This window comes from Haliotis asinina, chromosome 5 (assembly GCF_037392515.1).
Source record: "Haliotis asinina isolate JCU_RB_2024 chromosome 5, JCU_Hal_asi_v2, whole genome shotgun sequence".
Lineage (NCBI taxonomy): Eukaryota > Metazoa > Mollusca > Gastropoda > Lepetellida > Haliotidae > Haliotis > Haliotis asinina.
Window position 1 is genome coordinate 62,756,061 of NC_090284.1, and position 17,369 is coordinate 62,773,429.

At 40.4% G+C, this 17,369-nt stretch overlaps 2 protein-coding genes across 2 annotated transcripts in view; one reads left to right on the top strand and one right to left on the bottom strand.

Moving 5' to 3' along the window:
- Positions 1 to 4,892: 4,892 nt before the first annotated feature.
- On the top strand, positions 4,893 to 11,712 carry LOC137283950 (testis-specific serine/threonine-protein kinase 1-like). The gene is made up of 9 exons (XM_067815622.1): positions 4,893 to 4,912; positions 6,444 to 6,804; positions 7,502 to 7,742; positions 8,346 to 8,477; positions 8,731 to 8,844; positions 9,235 to 9,378; positions 9,907 to 10,036; positions 10,527 to 10,654; positions 10,885 to 11,712. The coding sequence occupies exons 1-9, from the start codon at positions 4,893 to 4,895 to the stop codon at positions 11,364 to 11,366; spliced, it is 1,752 nt and encodes a 583-aa protein (XP_067671723.1). The 3' UTR covers positions 11,367 to 11,712.
- A 2,125-nt stretch (positions 11,713 to 13,837) lies between these two features.
- The window catches only part of LOC137285000 (cytosolic Fe-S cluster assembly factor nubp1-B-like), a 34,117-nt gene continuing 30,585 nt past the window's right edge, over positions 13,838 to 17,369 (bottom strand). Inside the window, exon 11 of the mRNA XM_067817110.1 lies at positions 13,838 to 16,088. Coding sequence (XP_067673211.1) covers positions 16,015 to 16,088 — 74 coding nt within the window. The 3' untranslated portion in view covers positions 13,838 to 16,014. The remainder of the gene's footprint in view (positions 16,089 to 17,369) is intronic.

Here is a 17,369-nt window from a genome sequence, read left to right on the forward strand (position 1 = left end):
CTAGCTTCTCCATTGGCCAACACTAAGCAGATACCAGGAGGAATGGACACCTTCTTCAATGTTTCCAATGATATACTATGCACAACCCCTTTGGAAGACAGTACTCTGAAAAATCCCCAGCATTTGATAGTGCTAGCCATAACTTTTGCAAGCACTTGTCAAATACCAGTGACTTGACCTCGGTTTCTAATAAATGTATTGAAGCAGGGTGGAGCTGCACACCGGTTGAAATGCCTGCTAACGTCCCCAGCATGTGCTAGTGCTAGTTGTGGTTTATATACCAGCACAGAACAGATGCAAGGGGAAGTCAAGCAGCCATGGATTCCATTTTCTTTTTGTGGAATGTTCACAAAGGTTGACTTGATAAGTGAGCATATAAACCTCCAGCATGTGCTAGTGCTAGCCTATCATCCAAGCATGCACAAAACAGATGCGGGATGCATACAGGCCCATTTCCTTGCTGACAATTCCAAAGGTCCTCTTCTTGCTGCCTTCGGAGAAAATAGGAGGAGTGTTGCCTAGTAACCCCCAGCATATGCTAGTGCTAGTCATCTTTAGCCAACAAGCACCAGACACATGCAAGGAATCAAGTAGCACGTCTGATCAGCCAGCTTCATTCTTCCTCTCTTTGTCTGTATCGCAGTCAAGATACAACTGTGGACGTAGCAAATACATTCTCCTGATATAGTCCACTCTCGTGACAGAGAGGAGACGCTGACACGGCAATAAGCTGCACATGTCACTGCACATTGAGTGGTGTCCGACTACAAGATGATCGTCTGACAAAAGCTCTTGATTGGATCTGTTATCTTAGCATGATAGCCAAGGATTAACGTCCAGTGGAGTGAACAATTAAATACTAAGCACACATTCAATCCACACTGGCTTTTGGTCACAGCAGTCTGCAAACTATTCTATTTTCTCTTGCAGGTAGATCACTCGATTCATTGAATGACGACATGTGGAGGACAAAGGCTGCTTCGGTGTGATCATTCCTTCTAGCATTTGCTAGTGCTAGCTTCTCCATTGGCCAACACTAAGCAGATACCAGGAGGAATGGACACCTTCTTCAATGTTTCCAATGATATACTATGCACAACCCCTTTGGAAGACAGTACTCTGAAAAATCCCCAGCATTTGATAGTGCTAGCCATAACTTTTGCAAGCACTTGTCAAATACCAGTGACTTGACCTCGGTTTCTAATAAATGTATTGAAGCAGGGTGGAGCTGCACACCGGTTGAAATGCCTGCTAACTTCCCCCAGCATGTGCTAGTGCTAGTTGTGGTTTATATACCAGCACAGAACAGATGCAAGGGGAAGTCAAGCAGCCATGGATTCCATCTTCTTTTTGTGGAATGTTCACAAAGGTTGACTTGATAAGTGAGCATATAAACCTCCAGCATGTGCTAGTGCTAGCCTATCATCCAAGCATGCACAAAACAGATGCGGGATGCATACAGGTCCATTTCCTTGCTGACAATTCCAAAGGTCCTCTTCTTGCTGCCTTCGGAGAAAATAGGAGGAGTGTTGCCTAGTAACCCCCAGCATATGCTAGTGCTAGTCATCTTTAGCCAACAAGCACCAGGCACATGCAAGGAATCAAGTAGCACGTCTGATCAGCCAGCTTCATTCTTCCTCTCTTTGTCTGTATCGCAGTCAAGATACAACTGTGGACGTAGCAAATACATTCTCCTGATATAGTCCACTCTCGTGACAGAGAGGAGACGCTGACACGGCAATAAGCTGCACATGTCACTGCACATTGAGTGGTGTCCGACTACAAGATGATCGTCTGACAAAAGCTCTTGATTGGATCTGTTATCTTAGCATGATAGCCAAGGATTAACGTCCAGTGGAGTGAACAATTAAATACTAAGCACACATTCAATCCACACTGGCTTTTGGTCACAGCAGTCTGCAAACTATTCTATTTTCTCTTGCAGGTAGATCACTCGATTCCTTGAATGACGACATGTGGAGGACAAAGGCTGCTTCGGTGTGATCATTCCTTCTAGCATTTGCTAGTGCTAGCTTCTCCATTGGCCAACACTAAGCAGATACCAGGAGGAATGGACACCTTCTTCAATGTTTCCAATGATATACTATGCACAACCCCTTTGGAAGACAGTACCCTGAAAAATCCCCAGCATTTGATAGTGCTAGCCATAACATTTGCAAGCACTTGTCAAATACCAGTGACTTGACCTCGGTTTCTAATAAATGTATTGAAGCAGGGTGGAGCTGCACACCGGTTGAAATGCCTGCTAACTTCCCCCAGCATGTGCTAGTGCTAGTTGTGGTTTATATACCAGCACAGAACAGATGCAAGGGGAAGTCAAGCAGCCATGGATTCCATTTTCTTTTTGTGGAATGTTCACAAAGGTTGACTTGATAAGTGAGCATATAAACCTCCAGCATGTGCTAGTGCTAGCCTATCATCCAAGCATGCACAAAACAGATGCGGGATGCATACAGGCCCATTTCCTTGCTGACAATTCCAAAGGTCCTCTTCTTGCTGCCTTCGGAGAAAATAGGAGGAGTGTTGCCTAGTAACCCCCAGCATATGCTAGTGCTAGTCATCTTTAGCCAACAAGCACCAGACACATGCAAGGAATCAAGTAGCACGTCTGATCAGCCAGCTTCATTCTTCCTCTCTTTGTCTGTATCGCAGTCAAGATACAGATAATCCCCAGCATTTGATAGTGCTAGCCATAACATTTGCATGCACTTGTCAAATACCAGTGACTTGACCTCTTTTTCTAATAAATGTATTGAAGCAGGGTCGTCTCGTAACCTAAAGTTCCGTTGATTAGATCTCACAATGTTTTTTTAACAATAAACTGTGTACCAACCACTTTTTCAGAAGTAAAGTAGTAACTTTAGGGAATATAAGTCAAATGTTAGCAATTTATGTTTTACCTCTGCTCAACGACACACTTGAATGTCTTTTTTCGACGATGTGGACGATGAAATCCTTGAGCCCTCTGTAGTCGTGAAGGTTCGAAACCTTGAACACATCTGACATTGACATTTATTTAATTGGCATTTAAATAGTCTGCGTACAGCCCAAGATACGTATGTGTATTTAATCCATCAGGACATGCCACGCTTCTTTGTTGATTGGCCCCAATGTGTTCAATTTACCTCTGAGCTAATCTGCTCTTGTGTTACAAATTGGATTTGTTGGGACAACAAATCCCAAGCTCAAACGAAAAAAGTGGACGCTGTGTAAACATGCAGAACAAAGGCATATATTTTCTTCTGTTTTCTTTTCTAATTTTTAAGAGAAAACATATGTGTACAGTGTTGCTTGAAACATACTTGTGACAAGAAGAGGAATGCTTACATTTCTTGGAGCTTATAGAGACAGTCTTCGGTTTATTTTCTGACGACTAGCATTCTGTTGACAAAGAAACAGTACTCAATTTGTACATGGATGCATTTTGTCTTTGAAAATGAAAAACATATGTAAATCCAACCACATATGTTACACGTCACAGAGTGGAAGAGTATACATCGCCAAGGGGTGAAATTCAAAGTTGTTTTTCATCAGCAAAAATGACGTTGAAAGAATGGTGTTTTGAGATAACAGTCAAGACATTATTTACGTTTTGATAAATAAATGAATATTTACCTGACCCTTAACTTTCATTAGTGTCCACTTTTATTCTAAAGGCGCACTGAGACAGAGTTAGTGAGTGATGTTTGCTTGCTTTGTACAGCATTTCAGTCAGCCTTCAGTGAGAGGATAGGTCAAATTCAGAAAAGTAAGGAGGGCAAAAGAGGATTCAAAATATCGAAGCATACAGCTGTATGGATGACAGCTTCTGATTTTTTACATAGAGAGACGTTTCGGTGTAGATTCTTACTCGCTTGTTAAAGTGCAAGAATCTACACCTAAACGTCTCTCCGTGAAAATCATAAGTTGTCATGCGTAAAGTTGTATGCTTAATTGTTGCCTTACAAACCTCTATAATGCCGATCAACAATTATTCGAAATACCATTGTTTTCTAGGATTCCAGGGGACGCAACTCTGCAACATCTTTAGCGATTGGACCAGTAGGGGTTGGTGTTCTTTGCGCTTATGCTAGTACACTTGATTCCAACTGAAAAATTGGTTAGAAAAACAAACACTACAAAGAGCTGTTTTATATTTCAAAAACTGTCATAGTAAACAAATATACCCTATTGTCGATTAGTCAGCAATAACACATTAGCTCATCAGGACACCAGTTTTAATCGCAGAATTTCACATTAATGCAAAACTTGAAATAATTGCATAATACTTTATTGTTGAATTGACAACATGCAAAATTGCTTTGAGGGTAAGGGGTTGTCACAAATTTACATTTCAAGCATGAAGTGTTAGGTAATATGGTTGCAAATTGATTTCTTACTATATGTATTTATTTTGACATAAAACAAAAAATCTGTAACTGTACTCGTGTTATCGTCAAATATCCGTGAACTCTCGGCCTTCGGGAACCGCGTGATCAGGCTCGCTGACTTTTTTTGACACTTCGCGTAATATCCTATTTGCATAAATCGATGATCATGCTGTTTATCTTTGTATTGTCTTTACAAAACTTTATTTATAGCCCACCACCATATTGCTGTGATATAGCTGAGTGCGGTGTTCAACAACAAACCAACCAACCTAACGTCAGATGTACTGAATAAAAAACAAACTAATGACTCCTTGGTAGACATCTTTTTAACGTCTTTGAAGACGATATCGGCACATGGATCAATATCTGTCGACTCTAATTTTCTCTTGTGGTGTGAAAATGACAACAAGTGACTGTTTTTATCAATTAATTCATACATTAGGCAGACAGACAGGAAACTAGACGGATTGATCGCGAATCTTTACTGGAAATGACACGAACATGTTTGGCGTCAATGTCAAGTAATTCAAGCACCGAAACATTGATAAAATATCAATCATAAAAATACCAATATCCCTAAAATATTTTGTCCAGTATAGATATTACACATCAAAGGCAACACGTCACGTTTTACTTACAGTCATCTTCTAATATTTGTCAAAGGTTTTTGAGACATACCGATACTTAATAGTAACAAGATATTAAAATCTAGATCTAAACATGATCATAAGCTACTAAACATTACATCACAGGGATGCATGCATCGCAGGTGCGTGTGAAATATACACAATGTAGTACGCGTGTCAGGCCTGATTGTACATAAACATTGTTCAGCATGGCGGAAAGTGCGTTTTAACTTTCGTGTTTGCGTATTTCCTGAACCAAGTTTGCTTGGTTCTTGCATTATTGGTGACGTTTCAGAATGTTCACTTGTGATTTGACAATAAGACATTCCTGAGATCACAAATGCCTTTTTTGAAATTGTATTCTCTGAATAGATATCCGTGTTCAGAATTCAGACACCATACACTAAATAAGGTGAACTGAATGGACTTATTTTGCTTCCCGGCTCGTACGGCAGGCTTAGTGATTGGAGATTTAATTCAGTATCAAAAGTAGTGATATCTACGATGAAACTAATTTTCATCTATCTTTTTCAGTACGCTTCCTATGCGGGTGATAGCACTGAACAGAAAATTGTCCGCAAAACCTTTAAACAGATAAGTTTATTTGCACCTTTCTCGTTATGTGTATGCAGTAACATTTAAAGTCGGCTTGATGGGTATGGCGTGTTCCCGTGCCATCGCTTACCAATGCTACTAGAATCTGTATCGCACTCTCGAAATAAAACTGAAAAAATATGAGATAAAATTGTGAAAATTAAGCTAGGGCCCTTACTTTCATATAATATGAATACAGTGTTATAACTAGCGGTTATATTACTTGCATGTACAGATTCATCACAGCACGGACTGACCATAACGCCTACATTGAGTTTAGTTCCACGAAGCACTCAGCAATATTTGAGTCTGGAACAGACAATCCAGAAATCAACATCATCAGCATCGATCTACGCAGATGGGAACCGATAACATGTGTCTACCAAGTCAGGGAGTCTGAACACCCGATCCCGTTAGTCGCCTGTTACAACGAAGTTGGGTTGTTATTTTAGTGAATAAAGACAGCGTAAGTTTGCATTCCGTTGTAAAAACATAGTTCAACATAGTGAAAAACAGAGGGGATACGATGATGTGTCAATCAAGTCAGCGAGGTTGACCATCCGATTTCGTTAGTTGCCTCTTACGACAAGCGTGAGTTACGGAAGACCAATTCTAACCCGGATGCTAGAATTAACCCAAGTAACGTGAAAATAATTGAAATGACGCGAAACTATTCGCGGCAGCGAGAAAATAATGGAAGATGAGAGATATTTCGCAGAAGAACGTAATTTATGTTAACAACGTGGTAGCATTAGGCTGTCAAGTCATGCAGTGCGACAGTGTGACACAACCTTAGCGATGAATATGACGTCATAATTTAATTACGTCACAGACGATTGTCGCCACAAATCTACATCGCCGAAGCTGAAATCATGTCAGCAATGAAAGAAGGCGCGGAAGAAACCTACGAGACGAAGATCGTGGAAATTCATCAGGAATTGTCCATGAAAAGTAAGGATGGGATTATTTTACCATCAAAAGATTACAGGCTAGCTTTAGAGCGGTTTGGATATACACTACACGAGACAATCGGAGAAGGAGCTTACGCCAAGGTCAAAAGAGCGTATTGTAAAAGGAAAAATGAAAATCTTGCTGTTAAGATTATACAGAAGAGCAAAATCCCCAAACAGGCCAAAGAGAAGTTCCTTCCACGCGAGATTGCCTTGCTTCAGAAACTGAGGCATACGTCCCTGGTGAGTGACTTGTAAATATAGAACTGATTGGTGAGTTACGTGTTGGCCTATGTAATTTGTAAATAACTAGCGGTCATATCGTATAATTTATTTATATTGCATTGTGCAGGTTGTGATATGAAGATGTATGTCTGCGATCACTTTGATCACTTCAGCTGCGGTTATTGAATGCAATTATTCCTTTTAGTTTTGTTTTGCGCTTTGGTTTCCGAATTGACATCTTTATTCAAAGTTTAACCACATTTATAGAAATATACCAAGCAATCTTAATGCTACGACCAGCGTAAGGTAATGATAAAGTATGGATGTTACGACTGCCTTAGCTACGATCTCAAAAACAAATGTTAAACGCGACCATAAACTTTATGAAAATGTTGAATGCTAACCTAAACTTTATAACACAGTAAATTTTATAAAATTAGGGCATAGCCACCATTACAAAACAATAGCCCATTTTTTGACATGATTGTTGGTAAAAGAAGGTTGGGCAAGCCCTCAATACTATGTAAATATGAAGCTTTGCAACCTATCGGGCTTACACGAAAAAATGGCTATTCGCCTGCGTAAGACAAAATTGCCTCGTCAGTGACAAGTGCACCATTCCACGAAGTCCCTTCTGTGGCTACCAAATTCTCTCTCTCTGGCACCCAATGCTACATGCAGGAGTAATCACTTATGTTATTATACACATTCCAAGATTGTCCTCCACGAGGTGTACGAGAGCCGAAGCAACATGTACCTGGTAATGGAATACTTGCCCAAGGGGGACCTGTTAGACTACGTGAACAAGGTGGGGAGTCTGAGCGAGGTGGACGGCAGGCGCGTGTTCCACCAGCTGCTGGATGTGGTTAGCTACCTGCACGGACAGTACGTGTATCACAGGGACATCAAGCTGGACAATATACTGCTGGACGACCAGTACAACATCAGACTCACTGGTACGCTTCCATTCCCAAACTACACCATGACAGTTCATACCTTCCAAATGGCTTGAGACTCACTTTTTTATTACTCGTGTCACGCTTTCCCGATAAAAAACGTTCAAACTCACGCCAAACTAATTCAAATGAAAAACAAAAATAATTATCTGTGAAATATCACAGATAGGTCTGATAAGACTTTTCTGAGAATGGCATTTAAAAATTTAGACAACCAATGCTTTTTGTAAATGAGATCGGGTGATCAGACTCGCTGAGTTAGCATAGCATCAAATCCCATCTGCATAAATCGATGCTCATGCTGTTTATCTCTGTATTGTCTGGTCCAGACACAATTATATCAGACCGCCTCCATGTAACTGGAATACTGCTGGGAATGTGCAAGGTGTAGTAATTTTTAGGTTGAGTCCCATCCTCAAGGACTTTGTGTGCTGGCGATCTGGTGCCCTACTCTGAGGGTGTGTGTTCGAATCCCAGAATTTATCAACCCAAAACATAAATGACAATGTGCAGCGTAAAGCAAATAATGTAAACATCTGTACGAATGTTACGTTAATTATTTGGTACAGGTTATCAAATGAAACCGCATTCCGTGTATTTCAGATTTTGGGTTTGCCCGACTGAACCCGTACAGAGAGCCAATGGAGACTTTCTGTGGGTCATATGCGTACGCTGCCCCCGAGATTCTGGATGGGGAAATATATGACGGTGGAAGAGTGGACATCTGGAGCTGTGGTCAGTCATCTTTTTTGTCGTGTTTTGTTTGCTAATTTATAAATCATTCAGCATTCTAATTCTACTCCAACTGCCATTTACAAAGACTATTTGTTCCTATTATTAACCTCTTATGTAACGCACGTTCTTGTGAACATACCAGTATTCGGGCTTCATATTGTGAATGTTCATACCTTGTGTATCATTCATGATCAGGGACATAACCATGTCTTCATCTCACATGCCAGCTTTACCTTATCACATCCCTCTTCAGGTGTTTGCCTCTATGGGATGTTAAATGGGAAGCTGCCATTCAACGACACTGATGTCGACATACTCAGGCGTTCCATGGAAAAAAAGCTCAAATTCTATAAGCAGGTATCTAAAGGTAAGTTACTGTTTCCTAATCCAGCACACCTTTCAGACATGGAAACCGACACAATTTCTTTTTTAAGATGTGAGGTAATTTCCTAATTTCCTATTTTTGTTAGAATATAAACTTACAAAAAAATAGAAATTGAATATTTCGATATGCATTGCTGTGAGCACTCACTCATATGCGAAAAGTCCATCAATTCAGACTGTCCAGTGTCACACAGACTGTCGGGCGCTGGGGTAGCCTAACTATTAAATCGCCTGCTCGTCACGCCGAAGAGCCAGGTTCAACTGTCCACACAGATACAATGTGTGAAGTCAATTTCTGGTGTCCCTCGCTGTGATATTGCTGGAATATTGCCAAAAGCGGTTTAAAACTACATCCACTCACTCACTCTTACAGACTGTCGAGAACTGATTCGCCAGATCCTGGACACTAACTCCGGAAGACGTCCCAGCATTCCAGCAATTAGAAAGAGTGTGTGGATGTGTAAACCACTCGTAAATAAGGCAGAACAGTCGATGTCCGTTCTCTCCGTCAATGCGGGTGAGTATGATGCCTTTCTGTAACATAGTAGCGCACTATCTTTTACAGCGCTTCCAGTCAATCGCAGTAGATGTGTCTCCAGCATGGAAACACCGTGTGATTCTAGTGTATGCCTCGTCATGTTTGAGATACGAGGTGACTGCAGAACTAGACGTTTCATAAGAAATATAAACCCTCCCCACCATACCCCGTAACAGATGGGAATTATTACCAATTATTAATGTCCATCGTCCATCGCCCATCGCCCATCGTCCGTCTCTCGTCGCCCATCGTCGTCCATCACCCAATAAGCATCGCCCCATTTCTCATAACCCAACTCATATTTGAATGTTGTTAGTGCAATATGACTAATGACACAATGACATATGAACGTATTCGTCACACAGCTCAGAGACCAGTCCCAGCAGCCCACCACCTCTTCCTCTATATAACTGACCAGTCTGTTTCCAGCCCTTTGACGCCGCATCTACCTGTGACGGCCTATGAAAACAGGCATACTTCAGTAGCCATATTTGTCTTTCTTTCCAGTGACGTCAAGAGTACCACACATGGGCCTGAATCCCACTGCAGAACATGGCTTTTCCTGTGGACAGAACTCCAAGCCTCCTAAGTCAAACATGGTCACTGACATCCTCCGATCTGTGGCCGTCAACCATAGGTAACACTCCTCCATACTCACGTCTACACAATCGTGAACTGCTTCCAGGGTCACAGTGCAACAATGCGTATTCAGGGTCGTTACTGAGTGAGTGAGATGGGCTTTAATGTTGCTTTTCACGGTATTCCACGGTATATCATCGCGGTTAAAGCGTTGGCTCGTCACGTTGAGGGCCTGGGTTCGATTCCCGACATGGGTACAATGAGCGAAACCCATTTCTGGTGTCCTCAGCAGTGACATTGCGGTAATATTGCTAAAAGCGTGGTAGCACCATACTCAATGACTCACTGTCACTGAAGACAATTCATTGTTACTGTATAATGATCACACATAAACACAGACATCGTCAACTAGACAGACTAATGATGTTTCAGTGTCAATAAAAGTGTCTATATATGAATACAACTTCAAAATTTCCTTGTACAGTTTTCCCCCGATATTACCGATGTGACATTTCTTTTAACTGTTACCGTGATGGTTGGCGTTGCAGTACGGGAACAAGCAGCATTAACCTGAAAGATGTTCTTCCTGCTCATAAGGCGTCCTCTACCGGGATGCTCCTCGGAGTGATGGGACCCGCTGGCCGCCGGATCGGCGTGCAGCTCAAAGGGCCTACAGGTTAGTTAGTATACATAGTTACCTCCCTTGTTTCACGACAGTCCTTGAAAGACATCTTCAGATTTATCGTTCTTGCTCCATATCAGGTCATTATTATAGGTAGACAACATCTCTATAACAATAGTTACGGCGTTGTGGTGTAGATGCTAACAATCTTATGACGCAAATGATCATCGTCATCTTTTACCTGTGACTGTATCTAACTGATATGTTACTCTCGGTCTCTCTAGAAACCAGCCGTGTCCTACCTCCCGGGAAGGCCACTTTCCAGTCGCTTGCCCCCATCTCAGAAACTGGAACCACTGGCACCGCTAACGCTGGAGGTGATACTGGCAAAAAGACAGGCTTTGGCGGTGGAATGGCCCGGTTCAAGAAGGCCGCAAATGCTCTGAACCGGTTCAAAATGGCAGTACGAGTGGTGACCGCGATGCGGAGGTTCAAGCGCGGCCCCATAACCACCATTCTGACCATCCCTCAGGAACAAGCCATGGCCAAGATCATCAACGTCAGAGAGAACCAGACAGAGCAAGAGATGAAGGAGATGCGCTTCGCGCCATCGGGCAAAGTGGCCAGTGTTCTTGGAAGCACGCGGCGCCACGAGAGTGAAGTGAAAAAGGAAACAACCGATGCCGCTGCAGCCGAGAGGAAGAAGAAGGAGGACAAGCTGAAGATGTGGGGGGACACCTTTGCTCATCTTGTGCCAGATACATAAACATGTCCTACACATTTTGTTCACTTGAGCAGCTGCGTTTTTGCAAACTTTCATCAGTGCATACAGCCGAAACTGCTTTTGTGTTAAGTGATCGCATTAATCATCAAAAGATTTTATACAAATATTTTCTACACATTTCTTACACACCTTTGTATAAATAGTCAGGTTGGTCATTCATCCAAGGTTTGTAAATTTCTCTGTCAGGTTGATGGCAACAGTGTCTTCCCTTTGGGGGTAAGAATCATGATTACAATGAAATTTCAAACAATAATCCTTATTGTGAATGATTTGTTGTTTTAACTTTGTACTTATTGTTGGTAATTGTATATCCTTTATTAAAAAAAAATATTAATATGATATATTTCCCTTTTTCTGTGTTCTTTCAGACTCATTGATTGTTGATTTAACATGTGCCCAGACAGGGAAAATTATTTTGGAGGACAAATCACACAGAGAGATGTCAAAAGATGATTGTTGTTAAACTAAGCACTTGTCAACTTATGTCCCTATTGTGTCTGGGGTATGTATCCATGTATAACTTTGACCTGGTATCTCATGTTAAAACATGTAGGCACATACCAGCAAACATAAGTGCACCCCAGTACATGCAATAATCGTAACGCTCAAATACAACACAAAACACAACTTTGCCGATTCTGATACCTTTCATTATGATAAAATGTACAGTAACAAATTATCAAAAATGCAAATTCAACTTATAAAGTTGAAAAATAACCAGATGATAAAAAAACATGGGAAATCTGAGTTCAAATGATTTCACTAATTTCACCCCAGTTTGGTGAAAACCCAAAAGTGACTTCAACAGCAAAGCTATGCTGTGCACACAGCGCATGCACAATGATTAGGTTCACGTGGCCTGAATCCTTGTTCTTGGATGGTTTATTCCCATTCAGGCAACTCGTACAAACACAGCAAAGATCATCTCTGTCTCATCGCAGTGTCAAAGTTGGAGTACAAAAGTTATTTCTTGTGATAAGAAGTATTTTGGGTCTCCAGTAAAAAATACACCAGTTCCATACTTATTCTTATTTTTTTTATATCTTGCTTTTGGAGGGTTGGCAGATTTGCAAACTAACTTTTCAAGAAAGCATAGCATTAGAAGTACTAATATCATTGTTAAAAAATGCCCAGCTTGAAAACTACAATGTTTTAATTCATGTCTATGGAAACAGAAAATCACTGGATCGTAATAACCAGCCTCTGTCACAGACAAAACTCAATGGCTGTTTTATTGACACCTGTGTGTCTGCCTGGATGTCTGCTATTGACAATATGCAACACACAAGTCAGTCATTGACTACATGCAAACTGAACTAATCACCTATCAGGGTATGCACCATAAATGGCTTGTGCACCTTTGTTCTGTCTATATAATGTAATTACACAGAAAGGCAGATGTGTTATGGGTATTGTTGATTGCAAACTGCATCCATTTTTCCTCGGATGACTGGATCACACAGAAACCGGTGCAAACTCAGATTGTCAGTTTCAAGTCCCAATTTGTAACTGGACGAACGACACTTTCCAGCCACGCACTTCACCATCTGAGTATTTCTTGATTGGATCAAACGCAAATGCAGGTAAAATAAGTATGTATTTGCAAAACCCAACAAATCCATAAAATACATTTCAAACGGGCAATCTAGCAATTTATTTAATGAGCAACATCCCTCATCATCAAAGCATGAAAATGCTCAAGTCCCAGAGTTAAACAAGCTTTTGCCACCAACATCATAATGTTGCCCACAACTATTGGGGAATGAAATATTGGGTTTTTACCAGTTTTCATCTTTTGATCACATAGAAAATTGCCTTTTGTGTGATGTAGGTACCTCACTCCCTATTACCCAATATGTCAGTTCCTGACATCAAATTTGTAAGAAATGGCAATATTTTCTTCAGCTAGGACACTAAAATTTGAATTTTTCAATCTGCTTTCCACTGTCACACTAATACTGATGGTGTTCTTAGCACTGTCAGTGTTACTATTTGCATGCACGATTGTTCCACTATGGCTATCTGTGTGCTGTTCTATACATTGTCATTGTCAGTGTTAAGGTCACCGCGATATGACTGGTGTCTGTGTAATCACCCAGTGTAGGCAGTCAACATTATTGAAGACACAGGGTGCAACATTTTATGAGACATCCTGCTACTTAAGTTTGAAAAGTGGTTAAAGTGTCCTGGTGACCCTGAAGATAAGTCAAGGTGACCCGAACTGACTGGTGTCTGCATAATCCCCCAGAGCAGGCTGTCACCAAATTTGAAGACGTTAACAAGAGTTTGAAAAGTGGTCAAAATAAAGTCAAGGTTACACAAATCACCTGGTGTCTGCAATAATCGAAGAAAACACAAGACTGAGGTAACTTTTACAGACATTGACAAAGCAGGAGACCGTAACACTCAAGTAACTCACACTACACTCACACGACAACAAAACAAACAAATCATAGGACCTGGGACATTTCTTTTATTATGTACAAAATATTCATCTGTGTTTCTAGCTCTGTATCACTAATACTGTACAGTCTACATGAGCTGCCACTAGAAGCAACAGAGACTAGGACATAACCAACATTCCTTGACTTCACAGGAGCAAGACCAGATTCATAAATGTAATGGTATCTTGTTTTCATCCTTTAAGACACTGGCATTTTTGCACAGATATAATTTAAACAGTTGTCAACATACTCACTTTAAGAATACAACAAGGAGGTGAAAAGAAATTACACCCAGGGCTATCCCTGTTGATGCACTCAGACATCCTCCAACTTATGATACTCATGGGAAGTTCAGAGACACCCAGTTTGTTCATATCACTATAGTCAATCTGTCATTATATGGAACAATAGGGTCCCTTCTTTGGAGTGTACACCCCAGTGTGAAGTTTGGTGCACATTTATTTCCAAATGCTCCTTACAGCAACATCACAGACACACACTAAAATGGTGTTATTAGAAAGGTTGGAGTGAGTGAGTTTAGTTTTACGCCGCATTCAGCTATACAGCAGCTATATGGCAGCAATCTGTGAATAACGCTTCTGTGGACCAGACAATCCAGTGATGAACAGCATGCGCATTGATCTGCACATTGATCAACCCCATTAGTCACTTCTATGGTTCTAACAATAAGCATGGCTTACTGAAGATCAGTTCTAACTCAGACCTTCAGAGTCAGAAAGGATACTCAATGGATAGCAACTTCATTTTTATATGTGATGCAGCATTTTGGCATAGATTCACATACTGTTGTCAAGCAAGAATAAAGAAACAGAGTTCAGAACCGACTTGGAAACATCTAACAGGGAATGGAGTTGTGCATCATAAAACTGTCAATTCTTATGATCTCTTTCAGCTGTATGTATTATTTGAGTTGATAAATGTGCTTCTGAGTGAACATCGCTCAGGCAAAACAAGCAGATTCAGCTCTGTGACTCATGAGAGCACAGTACCTGTCGCATGATCACCTTTATGGCACATTTCACAGAAGATGGTAATACATATTAAATTAAAAACATTACTGATCTTGCTCCTTAAAATATAAGGCTTCACATTTGCTACATACAGCGTTTTCAGCACACATGCATACACACTGACACTTCAAAACTATAAAACATCACAGTTATGTCGGACATTCTTTTCATGTGGTTTACAGATTCCTTCAACCTCTCAAAATATTATGAAGTGTAAATAATGTAAGATCTAGAAAGTATCATATTTTCTGGGAGCATTTAATCCAGTGTCATTTCAATTCGAATGGAAATTTACTTGTTCAAGGTATTACCTGCATACCAGTATAATGCAACAAGAATTTTAAAAAACATGTAACATTTTTAATGTATTCCTGCAGATAGGGAAAAAACAGAACATATCAAGTTTCATAATCAAAAGTATCATTAAACCCAAAATCTAGCATATTAATTAACAAGTAATGTGTCCCTTCGGCACTGACTGATAATATCCAAAACGCAAAGGTGCTGCTTCACTCACATTATCTCCCTTGTAACCATGACTACAAAATGGCAGCAACTGACCAGGCTGAACTTGATACCCTAATGAAAACTTCAGTTTGAAGAAAAGAGGATCTACATGTGCAATCATTGTCAATCACTGCCAAATGCATAAGCTCCAAATATATCTCCATATACATAGTATCATAGTACAGGTACCTGTAACTCATACACTACAAAACAAACCAATACACTACTCAAACATACAATAAATAACAGAGCTCAACTTGACTAAACTGCACAAGGGCACCACGCATAATTTTGAAGAGAACACAGTTGTATGATGACCAGCCAATGAAAGAATGTGAAAATAACAGATGTAGTAAGGTAAATAAGCTGGAAAAGGTAAGATAATCAAAGAATGTCATAAAACTTTCTTGTAAACCAAGAAACATTACATGTCTGTTCTGATCAATACACCACACCTACGTATCTCAATTAATGTGTTAATATCATGTGTATTTCCCTGTCAGACACTGTGCTGTGTGGCCAGCAAGCAGCAGTACCATTAATGGGCATGTAGGAAGCATGTTGATATCATCTATATCGTCCTTGACACAGGAGTGATGTGAGGATCATGTGTTGTCCAAATATGTTAGTACCCTAGATTCAGAATCATCAGCTAGTGTCCATCTTCTCACCCGTCTCAACACTTCTGTTCATAGCTGCTTTACTGCAATGCTCAGTGATTTCTGGAACAGTGACGTTAAGGACATGACAATTATCACGTGAGTTGTAGTGAGTAACAATAACGCAAGAAACTACTGATGATATAAGAATGTTTGTATATTTACTCTGTGACAGTATTACTGATGTACTTACTCCGTACAATCTGTGACAGTATTGTCAGTGTACTTACTCTGTACAATCTGTGACAGTATTGTCAGTGTACTTACTCTGTACAATCTGAGATAGTATTGTCGGTGAGGTTACTCTGTACAATCTGTGACAGTATTGTCTGTGTACTTACTCCGTACAATCTGTGACAGTATTGTCAGTGTACTTACTCTGTACAATCTGGGACAGTATTGTCAGTGTACTTACTCTGTACAATCTGTGACAGTATTGTCAGTGTACTTACTCTGTACAATCTGAGATAGTATTGTCGGTGAGGTTACTCTGTACAATCTGTGACAGTATTGTCTGTGTACTTACTCCGTACAATCTGTGACAGTATTGTCAGTGTACTTACTCTGTACAATCTGGGACAGTATTGTCAGTGTACTTACTCTGTACAATCTGTGACAGTATTGTTGGTGTACTTACTCTGTACAATCTGTGACAGTATTGTTGGTGTACTTACTCTGTACAATCTGTGACAGTATTGTCAGTGTACTTACTCTGTACAATCTGTGACAGTACTGTCAGTGTACTTACTCTGTACAATCTGTGACAGTACTGTCAGTGTACTTACTCTGTACAATCTGTGACAGTATTGTTGGTGTACTTACTCTGTACAATCTGTGACAGTATTGTCGGTGGAGTTACTCTGGTACAATCTGTACAATCTGTGACAGTATTGTTGGTGGAGTTACTCTGTACAATCTGTGACAGTATTGTCGGTGGGGTTACTCTCTACACTCTGTGACAGTATTATTGATGTACTTACTCTGTACGATCTGGGACAATATTGTCAGTGTACTTACTGTGTACAAACTGGGACAGTAAATCGGTGGAGTTACTCTGTACAATCTGGGACAGTATTATTGATGTACTTACTCTGTACAATCTGGGACAGTATTGTCAGTGTACTTACTCTGTACAACCTGTGACAGTATTGTCGGTGTACTTACTCTGTACAATCTGTGACAGTATTACTGATGTACTTACTCTGTACAATCTGTGACAATATTGTCAGTGGAGTTACTTTGTACAATCTGTGACAGTATTGTCAGTGTACTTACTCTGTACAATCTGTGACAGTATTGTCGGGGGTGTTACTCTGTACAATCTGGGACAGTATCATTGATGTA